The 21,664-nt window shown below is 39.8% G+C and overlaps 1 protein-coding gene across 1 annotated transcript; it reads right to left on the reverse strand.

Annotated features, from left to right (window-relative positions):
* Nucleotides 1–501: 501 nt before the first annotated feature.
* On the reverse strand, nt 502–1,755 carry LOC131251669 (zinc finger protein 8-like). The gene is made up of 2 exons (XM_058252530.1): nt 917–1,755; nt 502–802 (listed from the first exon to the last, which is right to left on the reverse strand). The coding sequence occupies exons 1-2, from the start codon at nt 1,655–1,657 to the stop codon at nt 713–715; spliced, it is 831 nt and encodes a 276-aa protein (XP_058108513.1). The 5' UTR covers nt 1,658–1,755; the 3' UTR covers nt 502–712.
* Nucleotides 1,756–21,664: the final 19,909 nt, after the last annotated feature.

Raw genomic sequence — 21,664 nt, forward strand, 5'->3', positions numbered from 1 at the left:
AAATTGTATTGACTGCCAAACAATGTACATTGTAGGCTGCCAAGGGATGGATTTTATGAACTGGGGTTTAGGCAATGGCCCATCCCAGAGGTGGGCAATCCAATGGACGGCCAGATCAAAGGATACGTTCATGGGTGGAGGCTTGAATGACCCAAATGGCCCATTTTTCAGTACTTGGACGGTTGTGATTTGAGGTAGGGTCTATCAATTGGACAGCCAATATAATTTCACCCAAAAAATTGCAAAAACAAAGTAAATTAAAATTGTATTGACTACCAATCAATGTACATTGTAGGCAACCAAGATATGGCTGTTATGAACTGGGATTTTGGCAATGACCCATCTGAGAGTTGGGCAATCCAATGGACGGCCCAGATCAAAGAACACATTCATGGGTGGAGGCTTGAATGACCCAAATGGCCCATTTTTCAGTCCTTGCTCTATTTCTCATCTCTAAGGAAATCAACACTGGAGATGAAAGAAAAGAAGTGCAATGCAGAATTACAAACAAGAAGCTCTATTTTGAAAATACTCTCGAATTTATTTACGGAAATACCCTTATAGTGCTTGTATTCTCGTCTCTAAAGCGAAAATGAACGTCGTTGAATGAAAGAAAACAGTGCAATGCAGGTTTACAAAAAAAAGGTTGTTTTTTGTAAATACTTTCAAATTTATTTACAGAAAGATCCTCGTCCCTCCTATCCTAAAAACGCTAACCTGCTCCGGTAGTGCGAATGGTTTCTACGTTCTTTGATATTTTCATAGAAATTAGTAATAGGAAGGGCATGTGTAGGATTGTTTCCTACACACCAGAAGCGCAAGTTAGAGAAACAGTGGAAATTTAGAAGAAAGAAAAGAAGAAATAATGTATTATTTTTCTTTTTCATGAAAATTACAGATGCAGATCCAAACTCACATGGTCATGTACGGTGCCCGCTCCTGCATCGTACACGTGTCGGCTCTGCGATGGCCCACCAACGGACGACGGTCTTCCTTCCTCTCCCGCCGAGAGCAAGGGCAGCGGGTGAGCGGACTGACGGTCGCGATTGAGCCCGATGTGAGGGTTGCTGCTGGGTTGGACGGCTGGGATTCTCCACAACCCCGATAAGGGGCTGCCGTTGATGGGCTGCTGGTGGGAGATGGACACGTGTCCCCCGTAATACCGGTTGTTCCAGGAAGAGTAGGAAGGAGGGGATGTGGGCGGCTCGAAGCCGCGGCCGACCTTGTACGCTCCGGGTGCGGTCGGTGCAGAACCGAGCCTTTGGTAATTGGTGAGGCCGTAGCCGTACACGTGTCCCTCCGGGAGGCTATTGTGCGCTAGGGCGGACTGGAGGTGCGCACGTTTAGCGTGCTGGCGCTCGCGCTTGTGGGCGTTCTGGTGGCCACCTAGGGCTTGTGAAGTCGGGAAGTTGCGGCAGCAGTAGTGGCACTCAAACTTGCGGCCGCTGTCCTCGGTGGCGTCCTTCGCGTCGTGGCGCACGGTAGCGTCGGGCGTGGGCTCGGACTCTGGAGACGGCGCCGTGCTGCTGCCGAACTCGATGCCGAAGAGGCGAATGCCCCTCTCTCTAACGGGCGCCGGGCGTATAAAGGGGAGCTGGGAGAAGGAGTCCACGCTCATGAAGTCGTGCGTCTCTTTCTCGCTGCTATTCTTCTCCATGGGGGGATAGGATAAGAAAGTGCGCACCACCTCCCTTAGATGAAGGTATATAGAAGGAGGAATGGGAGCAGAAAAATAAAAAAGATGGGTTGATTTGTTCCTTTCTCTCTCTATCTCTCTCTCTCTCTTTTTACGGTTGGAAAATTCTAATATTACCAGAAAACTTTGATACTCTGGCAGAGTGTGATTGATGATACGCAGGCGCTTACAATTTGCAAACGTGGTCGAAATTATGGTTCACAAGTTAGATGTATTATCAACCAAAAGTTACGCCTATTTGATTATCTGAGGATGATTTTGGTGGACATTTTATCGGACGGCTGAAAATGAATAATTATCCAATGGTCCTGTTTGAAACAACAGTATTCAATCAGAGGTCAGGATCGTTTAAACAATCTGATTTTCGGACTATGACTTCTCGACAGTGAGCTTCTCAGTTTCGTGGGTTTCATTTCAGTTAATTTATACCACGTTTACAAGTTCTGAGTGCCTGCGTATCAAGTGTCATACGCTGCCTGAGTATCATATAACCCTGTTATTATCGTACCATATCCCACAATATAAGGTTTTGTAATCTCACACGTGTGCATGTCGCGACATAAATACACGCCACTGCACGTGCAGCGTATAAACCATGCTCAAGATCCGAGCGGTCTGTCTGGTCTTTCCCGCGGTTTTCGTTGGCCTAGTAAAGGAATCAGGGCCGTTCACTTATCAGGTGGGCCACATTTTACGAAATAAACGGTTTCCATTGGTTGTGCCAGTGTTGCCCAAGTAACGAGTGTAGGTGAGATCAATCATCCACCTCATCGATATACAATGGCTGGCAGTTGGCACGTGTGGTGGCTTGTACATGGACTGCCTTATATACACGGTCGTCGAAATAGCAAACCTCGTATGCATGCTCACGGCCGCCGTGCATGTGGGTACGTGTACGTCGATCTATACGTAGATGTCGCTAACGCATACGCATTTTGGGCCCCACCATCTGATCCTTTGTGATTAAATGTTCGGTGTGGTTATTAGGGTCATAATCGATCCGCACACTAGCATGAGATTTCAACGGTATGGATCGATGCACATGCCTGTCGACACGTTGAAAGAAACATTATCAAGGGTCGATGTTTCACGGGAAGAATCAAACGGTCAGATCATTAAATCGGTGCAATTATTGGGTCAGAAAAGTGAGAAATTTTAATGGTATGGATCGACATAGATTATCGAGTCATGATTGATCTGCAGGCTAGTGTGAGTCTTCAACGGTAGAGATCGAAGCACATACATGTCACACGTGCAAGGGATGGAAGCGGAATGCCTGTAACTCCTTCACAGAGATATACCTGTTTCCCAGGGATGTGTGGGGCCCAAAAAGATGTCCCTGCGAATCCACTCCGTCCATCTTTTTTTAAAGACCACAATAGCAGAGGATTTTGAAAATCAGCCAGATTCAAAACTCTGGTGGGCCACACTAACCAAACATTGGTAACCGACAGTCCACCATTGAAACCTTCCTGGACCTGACTATAATGTTTATATGTCATCCAAACCCTTCATAGTATTAATACCACTCAGAAAAACTGCAGGAACAAATATAATCTTGATACAAAACTTTTGTCGCCCCCACGCATTCAAATTTAAAGTGATTGGTGCTAATTTCACAGGCAATCGAGTTTAGCGAATGGGATCTGAGTTATGCATCATTGCTTAGTCTAATTATCCATGTTAACTATGTGTATGATTTTCTCCATGCAAGTTGTTACTTTTACCGCTTTACTTATGAAATGCATGTGTCTGGATTCTCGTTATCCTGTATCTTGCGTATTTTGCAAAAGTAATGTTTTGAAACTCGAGAGCTGAGTTATGCTCGACCCCCGAATTTCAGGGCGTTACATTCTCCTAGTGTGATCTTTCAAAGCAGATGACCGACAATCCGCTCCGCTTGGGATCTGAACATGTCGAAAAGAAACATTCCTAATGGTTGATGTTTCACAGTCGGAATCGAACGATTAAGATCATCAGATCAATGCGATTATCAGGTCATGATTGATCCACAGACTGGCATGAGAATTCAACGGCATGGATCAACGTATCATGCATACCGCATGTACAATTGATGTAAACATGTGTATGGCCTACCATATCATGGCAGAGCATGTTATGAATTAGTACTCCCGAGCTCGAAACAGTCTAGGGCTCTGAGGGACCCACCGTGATGTATGGGTTTATCAACACCATCCATACATTTTTAAATATCATTTTAGTATAAAAGCCCAAAAATGAAGCAAATCAAAGTCTCAAATGGACCACATAGTGGAGATCAAACGCCCATCATTTAAAAATTACTGGGAGCCACAAAAGTTTCAAATCAAGCTGATATTTGTGTTTTCCCTTCATCCAGGTCTATGTGACCTTATGAACGGGAACGGATTGGCTACTCCCCCTGCCACCAGCCAATGGCTGATGGTCGGTGCTCTGTAGGCCCCACCATGATGTATGTGTTTCAACCATGTCGTCCATCTATTTTTGTAGATCATTTTAGGATATGAGACAAAAAATAAGGTATTTACCATTCTCAAGTAGACCACATTACAGGAAAAAGTGTTGAATGAGTGTCGACCATTAAAAACTTTTTTGGGCCCATAAAAGTTTTGGATCAAGCTGATATTTGTATTTTCCCTTCTTCTAAGTCTGTATGACCTAATCAACAAGATGTCAAATAAAAAGTACAGTGGGCCTTAAGAGGATTTTAATGGTAGATATCCAATCACTATTGTTTTCCAGTAGTGTGGTCGACCTGAAATTTATATCCCTCTCATTTTTGGTATAAATCACTAAAATGATTTGTAAAAATGTAGTGTGGTCGACCTGAAATTTATATCCCTCTCATTTTTGGTAAAAATCACTAAAATGATCGGTAAAAAGGAATGAATGGCATGGATGAAACACATACATCGTGGTGGGCCCAAAGAACACCGACCACCAGCCACCAGGCTAGTGGCGGGGGAAGTAGCCAATCCGTTTCCCTTATGAACAGGTTGAATGACGTGACAAAATGGACGGACGGTGTTGATAAACCAGCCTGTTTCAGGATGTGGACAGGCAGAGGTAGTACGTAATCCCTGTCCGTTATGGACCATCGTCTGTAAGGGGAGGAGTGGGGCCTACAATGGTCTGAACCATGGACAATTCATATGGAGTAAGGGCTGACAAGTGCACCAGAGAGCTGCTGAGACTTTTTGGCTTCCCCTTCCAAGTACTACCAAGGGGGGGTGCGCACGATAAGGAAGTAGTGGCGCGCATCTCCTTGCATGTATACATATCCATCAGTCAACAGCACGGTAGAAAGAGAAAGGAGGGAAGAGGGATGACGAAATCCGCTTGTGGGTCTCTCTCTCTCTCTCATCTCAGGTACTGCTAGTTGGTGTTGCTTCTTTATAGCTGTTGGCTTTCTTTATATCTGTCGCAGGGTTTTTGTAAGTGGTCCTGAAAATGTTCGGTGATTACACGAATGGAAGAGAGAGAGAGAGAGAGAGAGAGAGAGAGAGAGAGAGAGAGAGAGAGTACTGTGTGTGGAAGAGAGAGCAGATGATTAGGTATTACCCGGGTAACACCTGCTAAAGTGTTACCCTTACTCTGGGGCCTATCTTTATGATTTTTTTTGTAAATCCACTCCGTTCATCCGTTTTTACAGCCTATTTTATAAGGTGGTTTTAAAAATGAAATATATCCAAACCTTAAGTGGACCATACCACAAGAAATAGTGGTGATTGAATGTTCACCATTAAAAACTTCTTAAGGCCACAGTAATTACCACCGTGATATTTTTTCCATCCAATCCGTTGATAAGGTCAATCAGAATTGAATGAAGGTAAAATATAAAAATCATATTGATCCAAGTCCACAAAAAGCTTTTAATGGTCATTCTCTACTTTTTTCAATGGTGTAGTTTATTTAAGAATGGATCTTTTTAATTTTTGGGATCAAGTATTAAATTCATCTAGAAAAACGGATGGACGGCGTGGATATAAAAAAAAAAATATTAAGATAGGCTTCATACGGTGAGGGTAAACACTCGTTAAGGTAGCACGTAATCCACACTTGAGAGAGAGCTAGCGCCAAACTCACGTAGGGGTAACAAGTAACAAGTACAAGGAGTTTTTATTTTTTAACTTCTTTCATCTCTTCGCTTGTTTGTTTTGGGAGAATGACATGTAAATCCTGGCTATTTTTATCTGGTCTGCGTTCAGATGGTACGGTAGAGTTGTGTACAACAGTGATATGGTACACCGACATCTTTGTAGTACATGTGGGACGGGTCATTCGTTGATCAGAACCGTTGATACAGTTGAATCTGATGTAGACCATAGTTTAAAAACACTACTCGACTCTCTTGCGTTGACTCGACTCCACTAGATTTCACCAGTAGTTGAGAAAATCTGGTCGTGACTCGGTCATAACTCAATAAAACCCCACTCGGCTCAGACCGCAAATTGCTCAAATCAGTTGTTGATTACTTGGGTACTTTAAAAAATGATGGGTTAACGGTCAAGATTCAGTGTATGGAATTATAGAGAACTGATGGGTGGGGTCCACTAGATGAACAGTCTCTTACTGTAAGTTGTGGAAACTCATCCATCTTACACATGGCATACAAGAATTTCAATCCAGGCCAACCAGATAGTGGGGCCAATTGATGATGTGTGATGGTTAATAGCATAGATTAGGCAATTTTTTAGAAGCCCTATTTCATCAATTTATTTTCTACCGTCCATATTGTGTCCACCAATTGGATGGTTAGGATGATTTAGTGAGTAGAGAGTTAAGGCCTATGGTCCACCTGCAGTGGTGCATGGTATCTGGACAGTCAATATCAGGTTCTCTCCATCACTCAATTAGTTGCAACGGATACATAGACAAGTCTCCCGTTTGGATTGCATACACGGATATTATCTAGTGCAAACGATTGCGTGTGGACCCCACAGTGATGTATTGATGAAATCTACTCCAAACCATCATGCAAGCCACCCCTTGATTAAGGTGGGCCACACAAGTAGGAACGATTGTGAGGGGGGACGCCCACCATTGATGTGGCCGTTGGGCCCCACCCAAGTTGTGAAATGAGCTGTTTTTTTTTTTATGTGGGCCATCATCAGGGGCCAATGTCTCATATAAATGGATATGATCTCTCACACACACAACCCGTTGGGCCCTCTACAGAAATCAACGGTGGGCGATTTGCCTAATTTTTAGCCACTTAGCTATGTGAAGAAGGGCCCACAAGATGGTCGGAGTGGATGTCATCAACACATCACGGTGGGGCCCACCGTACCTGTTTGCACCATCAAATAGTGGTAAAATGAGTTTAAGTACTGAATAACAATGTCAGCATACTCCTGAGTGTACAACCATTTCAAATTATTTTATAATAAAATAATTTTTTTTAAAAATGAAAACAGAGAAAAGGACATATTTGTCATTTTCACAAAGGACGTGGACAAAACTGTCTACTCGACCTTTTCCACCCCCATCTTTCTCTGTTATCAAGGACCATCCTTTTTACCATAGTAAGCCCAAACAGCTTTCTATTTCGGTGCACCTGAGCTCGGTGCGCACCCCGTGTATTTTAGTGTAGGTGGGATGGTGTGCTGCCTCTCTTTCCTATCCCTTTTCGGGTTTGTTTTTAGCAATCTTGGGTATTTTGGAATTCGGGTATCCGATGATTTTGCATGGGTTTTAGCTGAAATAGTAATTTAATGATTTCAGTAGGGACTGAAATATAATTTAAAAAATACCCTTTTTCCTCTGTACACACCACTGCTTTATTCGTGCATGCTTGACCCGTTTTGCAATTATTCCCCACCTTAACTGTACACATCCTCATAATTCTACCCTCTATACTCTCAGACAAGTCATTTTCAACTTCCATCTACCCCTCCTTGGGCTTGGGCTTGTCTGATCAAGTGGCCCCCACAGGAGACAGATGTTTGTACTCTTGAGTACTATGCATGTGGTTGTACATCTATGCCGATCCCAACCGTCCAAATTGTCGAGACCATTTAAACTTTTCTGGTTCACCCCAACATTACCCACTTGCCTAACTGTTGCACAATAGTTTTTGGATATCAAACAGACCTCGCCTGATGATAATCTTAATGTGGCCGATTTACCCTCGATCGAGATTGTAGTAGTTAGGGAGTGGAAATTGGACGATGGGTCGTTCGATGACCGTTGATGGACGGTTTACAAACTTGCGATGGAGTTGATCTTGGGTCGCGGATTGTTACGATACAGGATGTGTGAGTTCAGCTTGATCAGAACCATCTAAACCGTTCGGCCCATTGTGGATCGACCGAAGCGCATCGGATGGATGATTCTGGCTGTTTGATTGGTGACCATCAGATTGGATGTTGGGATTTATTCGATTAGGACGGTCTCAAACGATCACTATACATGTATTTGATCTCCACCATCGCTCTATGCATGTGTATGGATGATCATAGTGTGACAGACTACCAATGATTTTCCACATGTGGTGCTGAACTGGGGCAAGAAGACGCTTAGCCCACAAGCAAGCACTTAAAGGCCCATTTTAAAATAAAGTACCTGGGCTGCTCTCATGTGGCCCACCCAAATGCACTAACACCCATATCTCCCTAACCCTGGCAACCACCACCCTCCATATATGCAAGCACTCTTTTACCAATAAAGCCACACAAAGGGAAAGGAGGGGACCATTTGGGCTTGACCCTGGGCTTAGCATCACACACCACCAGCCGGGTCACCATCCCTGGAAACCCTAATTCTCCCAGATTGGGATGGGCTTGGTTGAACATGGCATCAATGCACTCTCCGGCTGCCGCGTTGGCGCACACGACATGTGTCCGGCATCGCCCACGTCCCTATCCCACCCTTCCCATTAGGTGGCGTGATTGCGACGCTTCTCTCGAACTCCCAATGCAGTACACCCCCGTTACATATCCTTAGGGCTGTCGATGTATGGGCCTTCGAGATTCTGCGCTGGTCCTGATTTGGAATGGGCTTGTTTATTGGGCTTCCGGCTATGACTCAATCGCCCGAGGGCTGCGGCCAAACCTAAAATTCAAGTTTATTAATCGAACCGCACTCAGGCTCAGTCTAAAACTCCGGCGGAGCTGGGTTGGGCCCAGCCACGTATGGTTTTAAGCACGTTTCATAGTATATCAACTCGCGATCCGGTGAACTGGACTGGACTCGGCCAGATCTGCTTGGGCCACCAGTTTTGGTCCATGATGGCCCATTCTAGACTGGGCCCTAGACTTGTAAAGACCTTCGCCCAGCTTGTTGAGAACCATACATTCTGTGGCCACGATATGGGGGCGTAGCGGATGGGCCCATGAGCCCATATGTGATCTGGGTCCGGCCCAGTTTCTTCAATTTGTAATGGTCAGATGAGATATTTTGAACAGAACATGTGGGTGAAAATCCATGCAAGTGAATGAAGGGTAATGTAGATGGGCATGAGATGGAGAGCCACACAAACAAGGGAGTGAAATGGACATGGAATTGCCAACACATGAAGAAGATGGTTTTCTACAATGTAACCCTCATATGAATGTGGATAGGTCTAAGTCATAAAGGCTATGATGGTCTTCTCAAGGCATGGGATGATCATGCTGTCGGAATGAAGGTGTGGACCACCCAAAGGCATCTCAAAGGCGACATTACAACGTTTTGAGAGGCCAATGCAAAAGGTGAAGCGTTGTTTTCACATGATGCATTCTCATATGAAGGTGGCATCTTTGGACTTGCACTACTGGTTCAGTACACCACCCGACCACTCCCCCGATATGCGTTAGTTTCCGATTCTGTCAATTGGGGTCCGTTCTATTGTAATCCTGACCGTTGTTCTGTTCCGAATCTCAATGGATGGACCATATCCAAAAGTTGGATAAAATCGGAAGATCCAGGCTAATAATGCTTGGACTTTGAATGTGGACCGTTTATGATTTTATAGTTTCCTATCCGGGATTTTCTTTTGCAGATGGACTATTAATAGTGAGTTGGTATGGATCAATGGTCTGGATTAGAAAATCGTGGGACCCACTTGTCGAGATCGAGAGCCAGGGTATGGTGTACCAAGCTTCCAGCCATGATATCCTGTAAATGGGCCCTTGTAATATGCTTGGTCCTCCTTTTATGTTAGATGATAGACAGGTTTGAACTGCCTTTTACAAATGATCATTTGTCTCTTTTGTTGTATCAAATCCCTACCGTGTATGTTGCAGCATCTCTTTTGTCAATTCAATGGCCATGATTAGTTTGTGCAACTGGGAGTAGACAAGGCCCCCACTAACTAATGTGTGCGTCCCTCAGCACTTTTTAAACAGCGGTGACTCATCAACTGTGCTCTCGGACTGTCCAAATCGCTAGAAAGGAGCATGTTCCCAAAAAGAAATTGGCCATACGATCTTATCCTCCTTTCCGGACCGTCGAATTTGGACTCGACTATTTTCTATTAAATTGGCCATTCGTGGATCTGTTGTTAAGATCATTTACTGATACTGTTCATCCACAGTGGGGCCCAAAAATTGGATGGTCTGGATGGAGGTGCATGTGTGCCATGAATACATCAATGACTCACTGCAATCTGAGAGTATATGGTGGTAAAAGCACAGAGTAGAGTTGCCCTTGGACTGAAAGAGCACCACTACGTTCTCGCCATGATTTGTGCCGCTGCCACAGGATAATCTTCCGACTTCTAAAAGCTCTACATTCACACATCACATCGTTCGGTTTCGTCTAGAACTTCAGTGTTGAAATCTTGAGAAGTGGGCCATCCGAATCCGACACTCCTGACACATGCCAGCGTGGCATTTGAGTGGAAAGATCCACGCCGTTCATCTGCTTGGGCCCACTTTGTATGTGTTGTGGCCCAAAAAAATCAGGTCAGTATGGTCAGTAGGTTGGCCACGTATGAGAGCAATGGACGGTCAGTATAAATAAAATGGACCAACGGTCCACATTTAAGACAGAGAAGGTGCTTTTCCCTTCAACATTGAGGATGGTTCTAAGCCCAGGTCAGGACCCGGAAAAAAGTACATGTGTGGCCCACCTCGTGTCAGAGCCAGCTGGCTTCTGGGCAACATATATGGTGGGACACACATGATAAATGCCACTGATCTTGCAGGATCTGCATAGCATAGTACCGTGTAATCCCATATTTCAACTTACAGCGTAGAGCCTATCCAATTAAAAAACGAGGAAAAAACAATAGCCTACTCGGTGAGTCAACTCAACTGGATTAGACTATATAAATACTTTAAAAAATCTAAATTTGTAATGACTTAGATAAATACTTAAAAAAATCTAAATTTGTAATGACTTAGATAAATACTTAAAAAAATCTAAATTTGTAATGACTTGGGCATATTTGATTTGACGTAATTAAGTATGTTGTGGGGAAATTCAACTCGACATGCCAACTCATCTACGGACCTTACAGCTCGGAAGGAAGACCTCGGGAATGTATGAAGAATAAGCAGAGCTGAGTCCTCTTTCGGCATATCTCAACTCCGAGCCGTTATCCGAGGTCCAGAGCCAAGTAAAGGGGATTCAACCAGTCCCGACTACTAGCCCTCGGCCTCGAGCTAAGTGATGCCGAGGCCAGATATAGTCGTTCCGAGTACTGAACCATGAAACTATCTAAATGCGGACGTGACCGAATATCTCGCCCACGGATACGCACCATTAAGACACGATATGCCACACGGTCCAAAGATTACGAATAATATCTCCACGATCATAATATCCTGCTGATTAAGTGAATCACGTCGAGATTGACGGACGTGGATCATTTAACCCTCAGGTATAAATACCAGAGAACCTCGTTGCTACAAGTACGCAATATCTGACACCCTCTCTCTACACTAAACTTAGACTTAAATTCTCTAGCCTGGCATAGGCATCGAAGAGTTCTCTGGCTTAGTCAGGGTCTCCTTTGCTCATCTTTTCATGCAGGACCAGGGTCCATTGAAGGTTCACCGCATTGAGTGGAGGATGGTCCAGATTTTGGCATCAATAGAGTATAAAATAAAGAAATTATGTCATCATTATAATTTTATTAAGTTGTAATTATTACTCTTTTACCGGATAAAGCTTTAATCAAACCACTACATTAGTGGATGTAAATTTCTAGGTGGCTTTCGGAGAGTGGTTTGTGGGCCCTACCATGATATATGTGTTTTATCCACACCATAAATCCATTTTTCCATATCATTTTAAGTTGTGAGGTCAACAATGAGATAGATTTAAATCTCAACCGGACCACACCACACCACAAGAAAACATTGGTGATTAAACACCTATCATTTAAAACTTCTTAAAGCTCACCTTAAAGTTTATTTGTCATCCAACCTGTTGATTACATCACATAGACCCGAAATAAAGGAAAACATAATATCAGCTTCATCCAAAACTTTTGTGGCCCTAAGAAGTTTTTAAAGGTGTGTGTTCAATCATCACCATTTCCCACGGCGTGGTCCACATGAGATTTGGATCTGCCTCTTTATTTTCTTTTCACTCCCATCTTGAAATGATATGGAAAAAATGGATGGATAACTTTAACAAAATAAATACTTCATGGCGACCCCACAAAGTACTGTCCAGTAGCTACTAGTCATTAAGCGTCAGTAGGCAATCTCCCTCCTACATTAGTTTACTTAGAATATGATGTGATTATTATGTTTTCCTACTTCATGTGGGGCACATCAAGTACAGTCATTTTTCCTATAACTAATCAAACATAGATAAAATGTCATCATTGTAGTCAAAGCAATGATACAGAAGATCAGTAAAGTAATTTGTAATCATTATTCAATTTCTTACCTTTTCCTTACAGCAACAGGATCTAATTACCTCTTAACAATCCCAAACTATAAAGTGTTGACTGGATGTAAACGTAAAGTAATTTAGTATAAATAAGTAATAATTTAGTGAGGTTCCTTGACTCACGTGACATATGTACAATGCTTTTATGGCAAAACTATGTGAGCCCCACCTTGATGTATGTCTTTTATCTATTCTATTCATTTATTTCCTCGTATCTTTTTTATGACATGTGCTTAAATTTGAGGCAAATCCAAAGCTTAACTGGACCACACAAGGGAAGTAGTGAGAATAATGACACCCACCATTAAACCCACTGTTTTTAATTTGTTGTGTGGTTCACTTGAGCTTTGAATTTGCCTCATTCTTAGGCTTTAAGAAAATAGATGGACGGCATGTATATAACATATATCATGACGAAGTCCACTGAGTTTTCACTTTTATGATTTTAAATTTTATTTAAAATATGAGATGAAATGTAGCCAATGTTTTAAACACATGAAACTTTTAAATAAGTAATAATTTAGTGGGGCTCCTTGACTGATGTGACATAAGTACAATTCCTTTATGGCAAAACTATGCAAGCCCCACCTTGATGTATGTATTTTACCTATTTTATCCGTTTATTTTGTCATATCTTTTTATGACATGCACTTAAATATTTGAGGCATATCCGAAGTTCAAGTGGACCACACAAAGGAAGTAGTGGGAATAATGACACCCACCATCGAACATACTGTTTTTTTTGTGGTGTGGTCCTCTTGATCTTTGAATTTGCCTTATTTTTAGGCTTTAAAAAAATGGATGGACGGCATGGATATAACATGTAACATGATGAAGCCCACTAAGTTTTCACTTTTATGAATTTAAATTTTATTTGAAATATGAGATGAAATGTAGCCCTTGTTTTAAACACTTGAAACTTTTCATTATTTTGCTTTTATGATGATTTACCTTTATCTACACTAAAACAATCATGCCTTGAATGCGACTGGCATCTAAACCATTCAATAAGTTTGGCCCCACGGTAAGGATGGTTGTATGCCAAATCAACCAAGCAGACCAAGCTTATATTTTGCTATTTATCAATGGTTAGAAATTGTTTTCATGACATGTGCCACATGGTAAGTAGATAGGACTGATTTTTATCAAGTTGATCCTTGTGGTGGGACCAACTTATTAAAAGCATCCGATGTTATAAGTACTTAAGGCCTGTTTGGTTTTCCTATCACAACTATGAATGGCCATAAATGGATAATGATTATTTACTATTGTAAATGCTCGGTGACTTAACTTCTTTATGATTTTATTACATTATTTGTTTCACCGATGAATCAAGGTAAAGATAATAGTTTTATAATATAAAAATATAATGTACTTTATAAGGAACACTTGTAACTGATAACGATGGCTCATCTACCATATTTCATAGGAAATTGGAAGTCCCAGCAAGCCATGATAGTTTAGAAATTAATTGACTGGACTTGAAACTGTCTAAATAAATGAACTCCATGAAAATCAACCTCAACCAAGTTACCTGACTTGACTATAGTCCATGTCAGCATCACAAATATCCAACAATTTTGCAAAAAAAAATACGTTAAACAATATTATCATAATATCTTCACAAGATTTTCAAAATATTTGCTGAATTTAAAATTCTGTTTTTTTGGGTTCAACGCCTATCTTTATGTCAATATTCCAAAACCCGGTTACTTTTAAGTTATTTAAAATAATATGCTTAAAGTATTAAAAGATGGTGAGAAAAATGCTTTGTTAACCTTGACTAATTGTCGTGGACAGAAGAGCGTCGTTAACATGTAAAATGACTATATTGCCCTTCACGAAGCTTGTTTTCACAAGAACATCCCCGCCATTTGGGACGACCGGATGATGTAGACTGTAGGGCCACTATGATCCTAACAGATGATTGGAGTCATCCATCTATTTCGTATGATCGTTGTTAGATATTAGTGAAACAACCGGGTAGATGGTCGTATTAGGCCACAAGATTGAACGCCTACCATTGAAAGATTTGGGGGCCATAGAAGTTCTCGATGGATCTGAAATTTATGTTTTCCCTTCATTCAGGTCTCTGTGACCTTATGAAAAGGTTGAATGGCACTTAACCATCACTATTGTGCTCTAAGAAGGCGTCCATGGCTGCCACTGCCTCCTATGGTGTGTGGTATGCTCAAGACTTTGATTTGCCTTCATTTTAGGACATGATATGATGTTTCATAATGGATGGATGGCTTGGATAAAATACATATATTATGGCGGGCCCCCCAGAACCCCTAATAGGACCATCCATCTCTACCTAGGGCCGAGTGTGGGTAGTGCCCAATCAGTGTCAAGACATGATTTGGCAAAAAGAACATCTTCACTATTTGATTAAATAAATGTATACATTGTTGATTACAAAAAATTTCAAAAAATTGTTTCTTATACATGATTAAAATTCCTAAGATAACGGCCTCAATTTACAAAAATTTCAGAAAAATGAAACAACAATTCAAAAAACAACTTCATCGATCTCTCAGACTTGTTCCCTCGGTTGGGCCACGACATTCGTTGATCTGGTACATAGCTTGTCAAATAAACGAACACATGTTTTATATTAGAGAAGTATAGATGAAGATAAAATCAATGAAGCATAATATGAATGAAGAATCCAAAATAGTATATATGGTATGGACCAGAAAGTTTGGACAAACACATCCAAAAGTTAAAGCAAAATCAATAGATGGCCAAGTGAATGAAAGAATCTAATAAAAAAGGAAAATTAACAAATCCATTGAAACAACTCCTATAAGTTGGAAAACAAAATCAACATATCCAATTCCACAGTCCTTGTAACCTAAAAAGGCAATATGAAAGAAAGAGTATAAAACATAAGAAGAGAGATATGAGAAATCTCTTCACCTATATTATTCTGAAATGTTTCGTTTATTTGCTATTGTAATGTACAAAGATGCCCCTGGTTTTTGCATTGATGCGAGTGACCTAAGGGGTTGCAATAGCATTAACAACAACTAAGAAAGAAATGATTTGGGATGTGTTGCTTGTTGTTACTACTGTTAAAATACAATTATCTTAAATCAGGAGCATGAATACATGAGAGAGAGAGAGAGAGAGGATTTTCAAATTTCTTTTCTTGTTGTATAGCATATTTACTTTCATGTACTGACAAGAAGAGAGAATGAGTGAGGGTGTGGGCGAGTGCAAGCTGAAAATGGTACCTAAAGCAAAATCAAACTTTCTATTGAAACAGTTCTTGCAAGCTAAAAGGATTACCCTGAATGAAAGAATCCAAAACAGAAGCAAATTCAATAGATGGCAGAGTGAATAAAAGAATCCAATACATAATAAAATCAACAAATCGATTAAAACAACTCCTGTAAGATGGAAATCAAAATCAATAAATCCAACCCCCCGGTCCCCAGTAAGATCAACATATCCAATTCAACTGAATGTTCAGGTAAGTTCAACTGAAATGAGAGTAAGATTCAAAAACCAAAGTAAGATCAACAGATCCAATTCAACGAAAATGATAAGTTAAGTCCAACTAAATGAGAGTAAGATTCCAAAACCAAAATAAGATCAACATATACAATTCAATTGAAATGATAAGGTAAGCTCAACTAAAATAAGTATAAGATTCCAAAAGCTATGTAAGATCAACAAATCCAATTGAACTGAAATGATAAGTTAATTACAACCGAAATGAGTGTAAGATCCAAAAGCAAAGTACAACATATCCAATTCAACTGAAATGATAAGGTAAGTATAACTAAAATGAATGTAAGATTCCAAAACCAAAGTAAGATCAACAGATCCAATTTAACTGAAATGATAAGATACTTCGAACTAAAATGAGTATAAGATTTCAAAGCCAAAGTAAAATCAACATATCTAATTTAACTGAAATGATAAGGTAAGTCCAATTGAAATGAGTATAAGATTCTAAAACCAAAGTAAGATCAACATATCCAATTCAACTAAAATGATAAGGTAAATCCAACTGAAATGAGTATAAGATTCTAAAAGTAAAGTAAGATCAACGGATTCAATTCAACTGAAATGATAAGGTAAGTCCAACTGAAATGAGTGTAAGATTCTAAAACTAAAGTAAGATCATCATGTACAATTCCACAGTCTATGTAATTTGGAAAAGGCTAAGTGAATGAATCTAAAACCAAAGTAAGATCAACGGATCCAATTAAACTGAAATGAAAAGGTGAGTCTAGCTAAAATAAAAGTAAGATTCCAACATTAAAGTAAGATCAACATATCCAATTCCATAGTCCCTATAACTTGGAAAGCCAACTGAATGAATTCAAAACTAAAGTAAGATAACAGATCTAATCCAACTGAAATGAAAAGGTAAGTTCAACTTAAATGAAAGTAAAATTCCAACATAAAATTAAGATCAGCAGATTCAATTCCACATATCCAATTCAATTATCTTTGCAAGTTGAGAAGCAAAATCAACATATTTATCCAAACAGTCCATGTAAACTGAAAAGTTTAACCAAAAGTAAGAATCCAACACCAAAAGTAAGTTCAACAGATCTAATTCCATAATCCATGTAATCTAAATAAGGCCAACTGAATAAAATAATCCAAGACCAAAGAAAAATCACCATAAATAGAAAATTTTCAACCCAACATTCATTAAAGCTTAAGAAGGCCAGCGACAATTGGAAAAATCCAAAAACAAAAGAGTAGAGCTGGGCATGGTACAACTCGACTCGTCTGACTTGTTCAGACCCGACTCGACCTGAACCAAGTGGGTGAGTCGATCTTACTTCCAGGGTTTTGGTAATTCCAATAAAAGATAGGCGGGTTTTAGTAAAAGGCTCTTTAAACTATCGAGTTCATTGCAATAGTAAAATCTTAGTTAAATAACTAATATTGTAAATTTTAAATTTTATTTATTAATTTATAACAAATATTTATATTGTTAGTAAGATTTTCCCACCAACAAAACCCTCAATTTTAAAAATCTCTAGAGAAATTTTTTTATGCTGAGAAATCGTGGAGAATGAGGTTCATCACTATAATCAATGCAAAAGCCATGGCAATTAGAGTTGTACACGAACCGAGTTAGCTCAGTTAACTCGCTCGATTCGACTCAATTTGAAACTGAGTTCGAGCCGAGTCGATTTGATTTTTGGAGCTCGAAAATATTTCAAGTTGAGTTCGAGCTTGTCCGAGCTCAAATCGAATCAGTTCGGTGACTCGATTATTTTGATATTGACGTTGCTCCCCAAGTGTTTTATAAAATGACTCAACGAAGTGTTGTTTCGGGTGCATACATTCTCTGCGGGATCGACTGGGGGCGAGGAAGGTATGGATATGAAATAAATCACTACAAAAAAAAAAAGAACTTAACATGATAAAACTACCCTTGTATCTTGATTTCGATGCTACCTACCGACTGCTTGATGAAATACATGTAAATTGTTGTTGTTGTTTTGCATACTATGAGAAATTCAAGGTGCACTCCATGTGTTTGAGAACATGTCACACAGGCTCAAACTCGGCTCAAGCTACCTCGAGCTGCTAACCAAACCGAGTTGAGCTAGCCAGTCAGGCTTGAGGATCGAGCTGAGCCTAGTTCGAGTTGGGGTCAACTATTACCTGAGCCCAGTCAAGTTGTGCCAAGCTCGACTCAGTTGAACTCGTGTACAGCTCTACCAGTTAACAATCCTGAGAATGGATGGAGCATGTTATTATAATATGCCCTTCATGGAGTTCTATGAATGAAGTCAACACCAGGTCATCTAGGCCATACATTTGGTACTTAGGTGTAGTGATCACTAGCTTTGGCTTATTGGGCCATAGCCCAAAACTCAAGCTGGGCGGACCATGCTAAGCCATGCGGTCCTTAGTATTAAATGGATGAGTACTCAAAGATCTAAGGTCGACATTCAACAAGAAAAACTCACAACTAAGTGGATGGTCACATTTCTACTCTAATTTTGGGATACAGATCATCCGTATTATGGCCCACTTGATCATATCAATCATCAAACATGGTTTCCACGTGTATGGTAAGGGTTGCACTTAGTAAAATGCCCCATGATAATTTCATTTCCTTTTAGGATCTGATAGGATCTGACAGAGCGTGTGTATGGCATCCTCATATATAATATATATACATTTACCATTATAGGTAATGTTTTTATCTTAATTATTGATATTGTTCAGGATATAAATATTTAAGAGTGGTAAAACCATGAATCCTCTCATAAATATATACAAGTGCCAGAGCAATTCCACATTTTAGCGAAAACTACATTAGACCTAAACTTTTCATTCTCTAGCTTTTAAATCAATAAAAGCGTTTGATAGTTTGGAAGTGTGATGGATGATACACAATCACTCATAAATTACTTAGAAATTTTATACATGGCATGCCAATGATTCAAATTAAATTGTCTAAATTATAATTCTCAATTCAAATGTAGTATGAATCTAAGATTACGCTTTATTTGGTTAGTTGACCTCAATTAATTAGGATAAGGCTTAAATTATGATGATTATGATTTGATTATTTAACCATCCATTGCGTGGTTAAAAAAGATAAATTTCATGAGTCTAATATCATCAAACAAGCGTCTATAAATAAAAGGCTAATGTTGTTACACAAATTTAATTGAGCAACAAAGGGTTTCACAATTTAATCAATTTAGTATATGAGTTATGAGTGCATGCTTATCAAGCATCATACTTTGCTAGAGTATTAAATAACTCACTTTTTTATGTTTTATATTTCTTTAAAGAATGCAAACCCAATTAAAGCCAAACATTTTTAATGCAATTTCACATGGGTAATATAGTGACCATGCAGTGAACGTATAGAACAAAAAGGGAAGTAAGTGTTCATATTAAGAGATACTTCGAAAATAAATTCAATTTCCATGGAAACTAGTTTACTAATGTTTGGATAGAAAAGTATAGAATTCAATCTCTATTTCCGAGGTTTTACGAAAAAAAATGTAGATATAAATTTTTTTTCAAGAAAACATTTTAGTAATCGATTTCCAACATTGAAAGTGATGGTTCTCTTCTTTTAGTATTCAACTTTTAACATGTCTATGAAATACTTCACTCCAAATGAAATAAGTATTATTTGAGAGCGGGTATTTGATATGTATTGGCAATTACCATGGAATCCATGTGAATTGGAATCACCAGCTGCATTTGGTACCTTGTAATTAAAATTCACTGAAAATAATGCGAATGTGTTTGATAGCCTGTATTGGAATACGTTAGGAATCGCTTGATGCCTATAAAGTTTGTAAGTGGAAATCTGATTACACGTAATTAGATTATAGGGTGTGCTTGGATGGGTATATTGCCTATAATCAAATTGCAGGCTGTAATCTGATTGCAACTTTTAGTTATAATTTGAAACATGAGAAACTGTCATTTTTCATATTATAGGTAATGTGATTTCAGGTAACGGCTTTAATTTTTGAAAAATCTCAACACAAGGAGAGTTGCGAATAACTTCCAATGATTATGCAATGACCGAAAATGGGAAAAAATGAAGAGGAAGAAGAAGAAGAATGAGAAGAAGAAATACCTTCTCTCTCCCCCTCTCTCTCTCTACTGTTGCTAGGGTTGAAACCTCTCATACGATTTGAATGCTTTCAAACCCCTCAATGATGCTACAGTATTTTAGGTGGGTGTGGTGGGTGGGATCCCTAACTGTGGGACCGACCATGATTTATGTAGCTTAAATCCACGTCATCCATCCTTTATAAAATCTCATTTTAGGGAATTATTCCAAAAATAAAGAAGATTCATATCTTAGGTGGACCACACCATAGGAAATAGTGATGATTGAATCCCCACCATTAAAAACTTCTCAGGGCATACCAGAATGTTTATTTGCCATCCAACTTTTTAATAAGGTCATAAAGACCTAAATGAAGGGCTCACCCAAATATTAGCTTCATCCAAAACTTTTGTAGCCCACAAGAAGTTTTTAATAGTCAATCTCCATTATTTTCTATGGTATGGTCCAACTGAGGTTTGGATCTACTTCAGTTTTTGGATCATGCCCTAAGATGAGTTATTAAGACGGTTGGACGGCATGGATGTAAGGAAAATACATCAAGGTGGGCCCTACAATTAGGGATCCCACTATTCAACGAAGTCACACCCATTTTAGGAACTCAAAAACAAGAAATGTACATTGTTTAAGAAAAAAATGAAACCAAAAACATCCATCAATGAAAAGTTGATCATGGATGGCTTAGATCTAGCAAGGTCAATTAACTCTCACACAGATCGAAAGTATTTATTCATTAAAAAAAAAAGATCTTTAAAATTCAATGGTTGAGATTATCTCTAGCCTCAAGAAAAGTTAATCATTTGCCTATAAATACTATTTACCCTTTTGACGTGCATCAATTAAAGGAACCAATTGAGGAGAAATCTATAGTAGAGCAGTGGTAAAAAAAAGTTTTTGAAGGAGCTAGTAAAGGAGGAGCATTCCCATAGCATCCGCAGAGTATGTTTTTAATTAGATTTTTTTTTTCTTTTTAACTAGAGCTGGGCATCGGTCCGGATCAGATCGGATTGGGTATAACTCAATCCGATCCGAAATCTCTATGGCCTAATCCGAACTCGATCCGATCCGGGACCGAGTCCAGGTCACCTAACTTGGACCGATCCGATGCATGGTTGGCCTGACCCGAACCGAGTCCGACTCGGTCAGGGAAACCGAATCGGATCAGGTTGGGTACGATTCGGATCGTTTGAATTTAATTCAATTGTTTCATGTGGTGTGGTCCACTTTAACCTTCAATATACCGCATTTTTGTACTTAAGGCCTAAAATGATATGTCAAAATGGATGAACGACTTGGATAAAACATGTACATCAAGGTGGGCCCCACATGACTCTGAAAGAACTGTATCTGTGCTTTCACCGGATGTATTATAGTGTTGAAGTGCACTGCACGAAAGTGCAGTGCCGTCCTTTTCACGTAAGTCTGTGACTTGTTGTATGTAAGTTCTATGGGTCTGATAATGGGGTATGTGTTATATCCAAACCGTCCATCCATTTTGCGAGCTCGTCTTAAGGCTTGAGATGAAAAATATGACAGATCTAACTATCGTGTAA

This window comes from Magnolia sinica, chromosome 7 (genome assembly GCF_029962835.1).
Source record: "Magnolia sinica isolate HGM2019 chromosome 7, MsV1, whole genome shotgun sequence".
Lineage (NCBI taxonomy): Eukaryota > Viridiplantae > Streptophyta > Magnoliopsida > Magnoliales > Magnoliaceae > Magnolia > Magnolia sinica.

What these genes read in the sequence shown, in the direction of transcription:
- LOC131251669 (XM_058252530.1), bottom strand. Translation starts at nt 1,657, where the DNA reads ATGGAGAAGAATAGCAGCGAGAAAGAGACGCACGACTTCATGAGCGTG. An exon ending in CGGGCACCGTACATGACCAT is followed by an intron (nt 803 to 916) that starts GTGAGTTTGGAT and finishes TCTGGTGTGTAG; the next exon opens with GAAACAATCCTACACATGCC.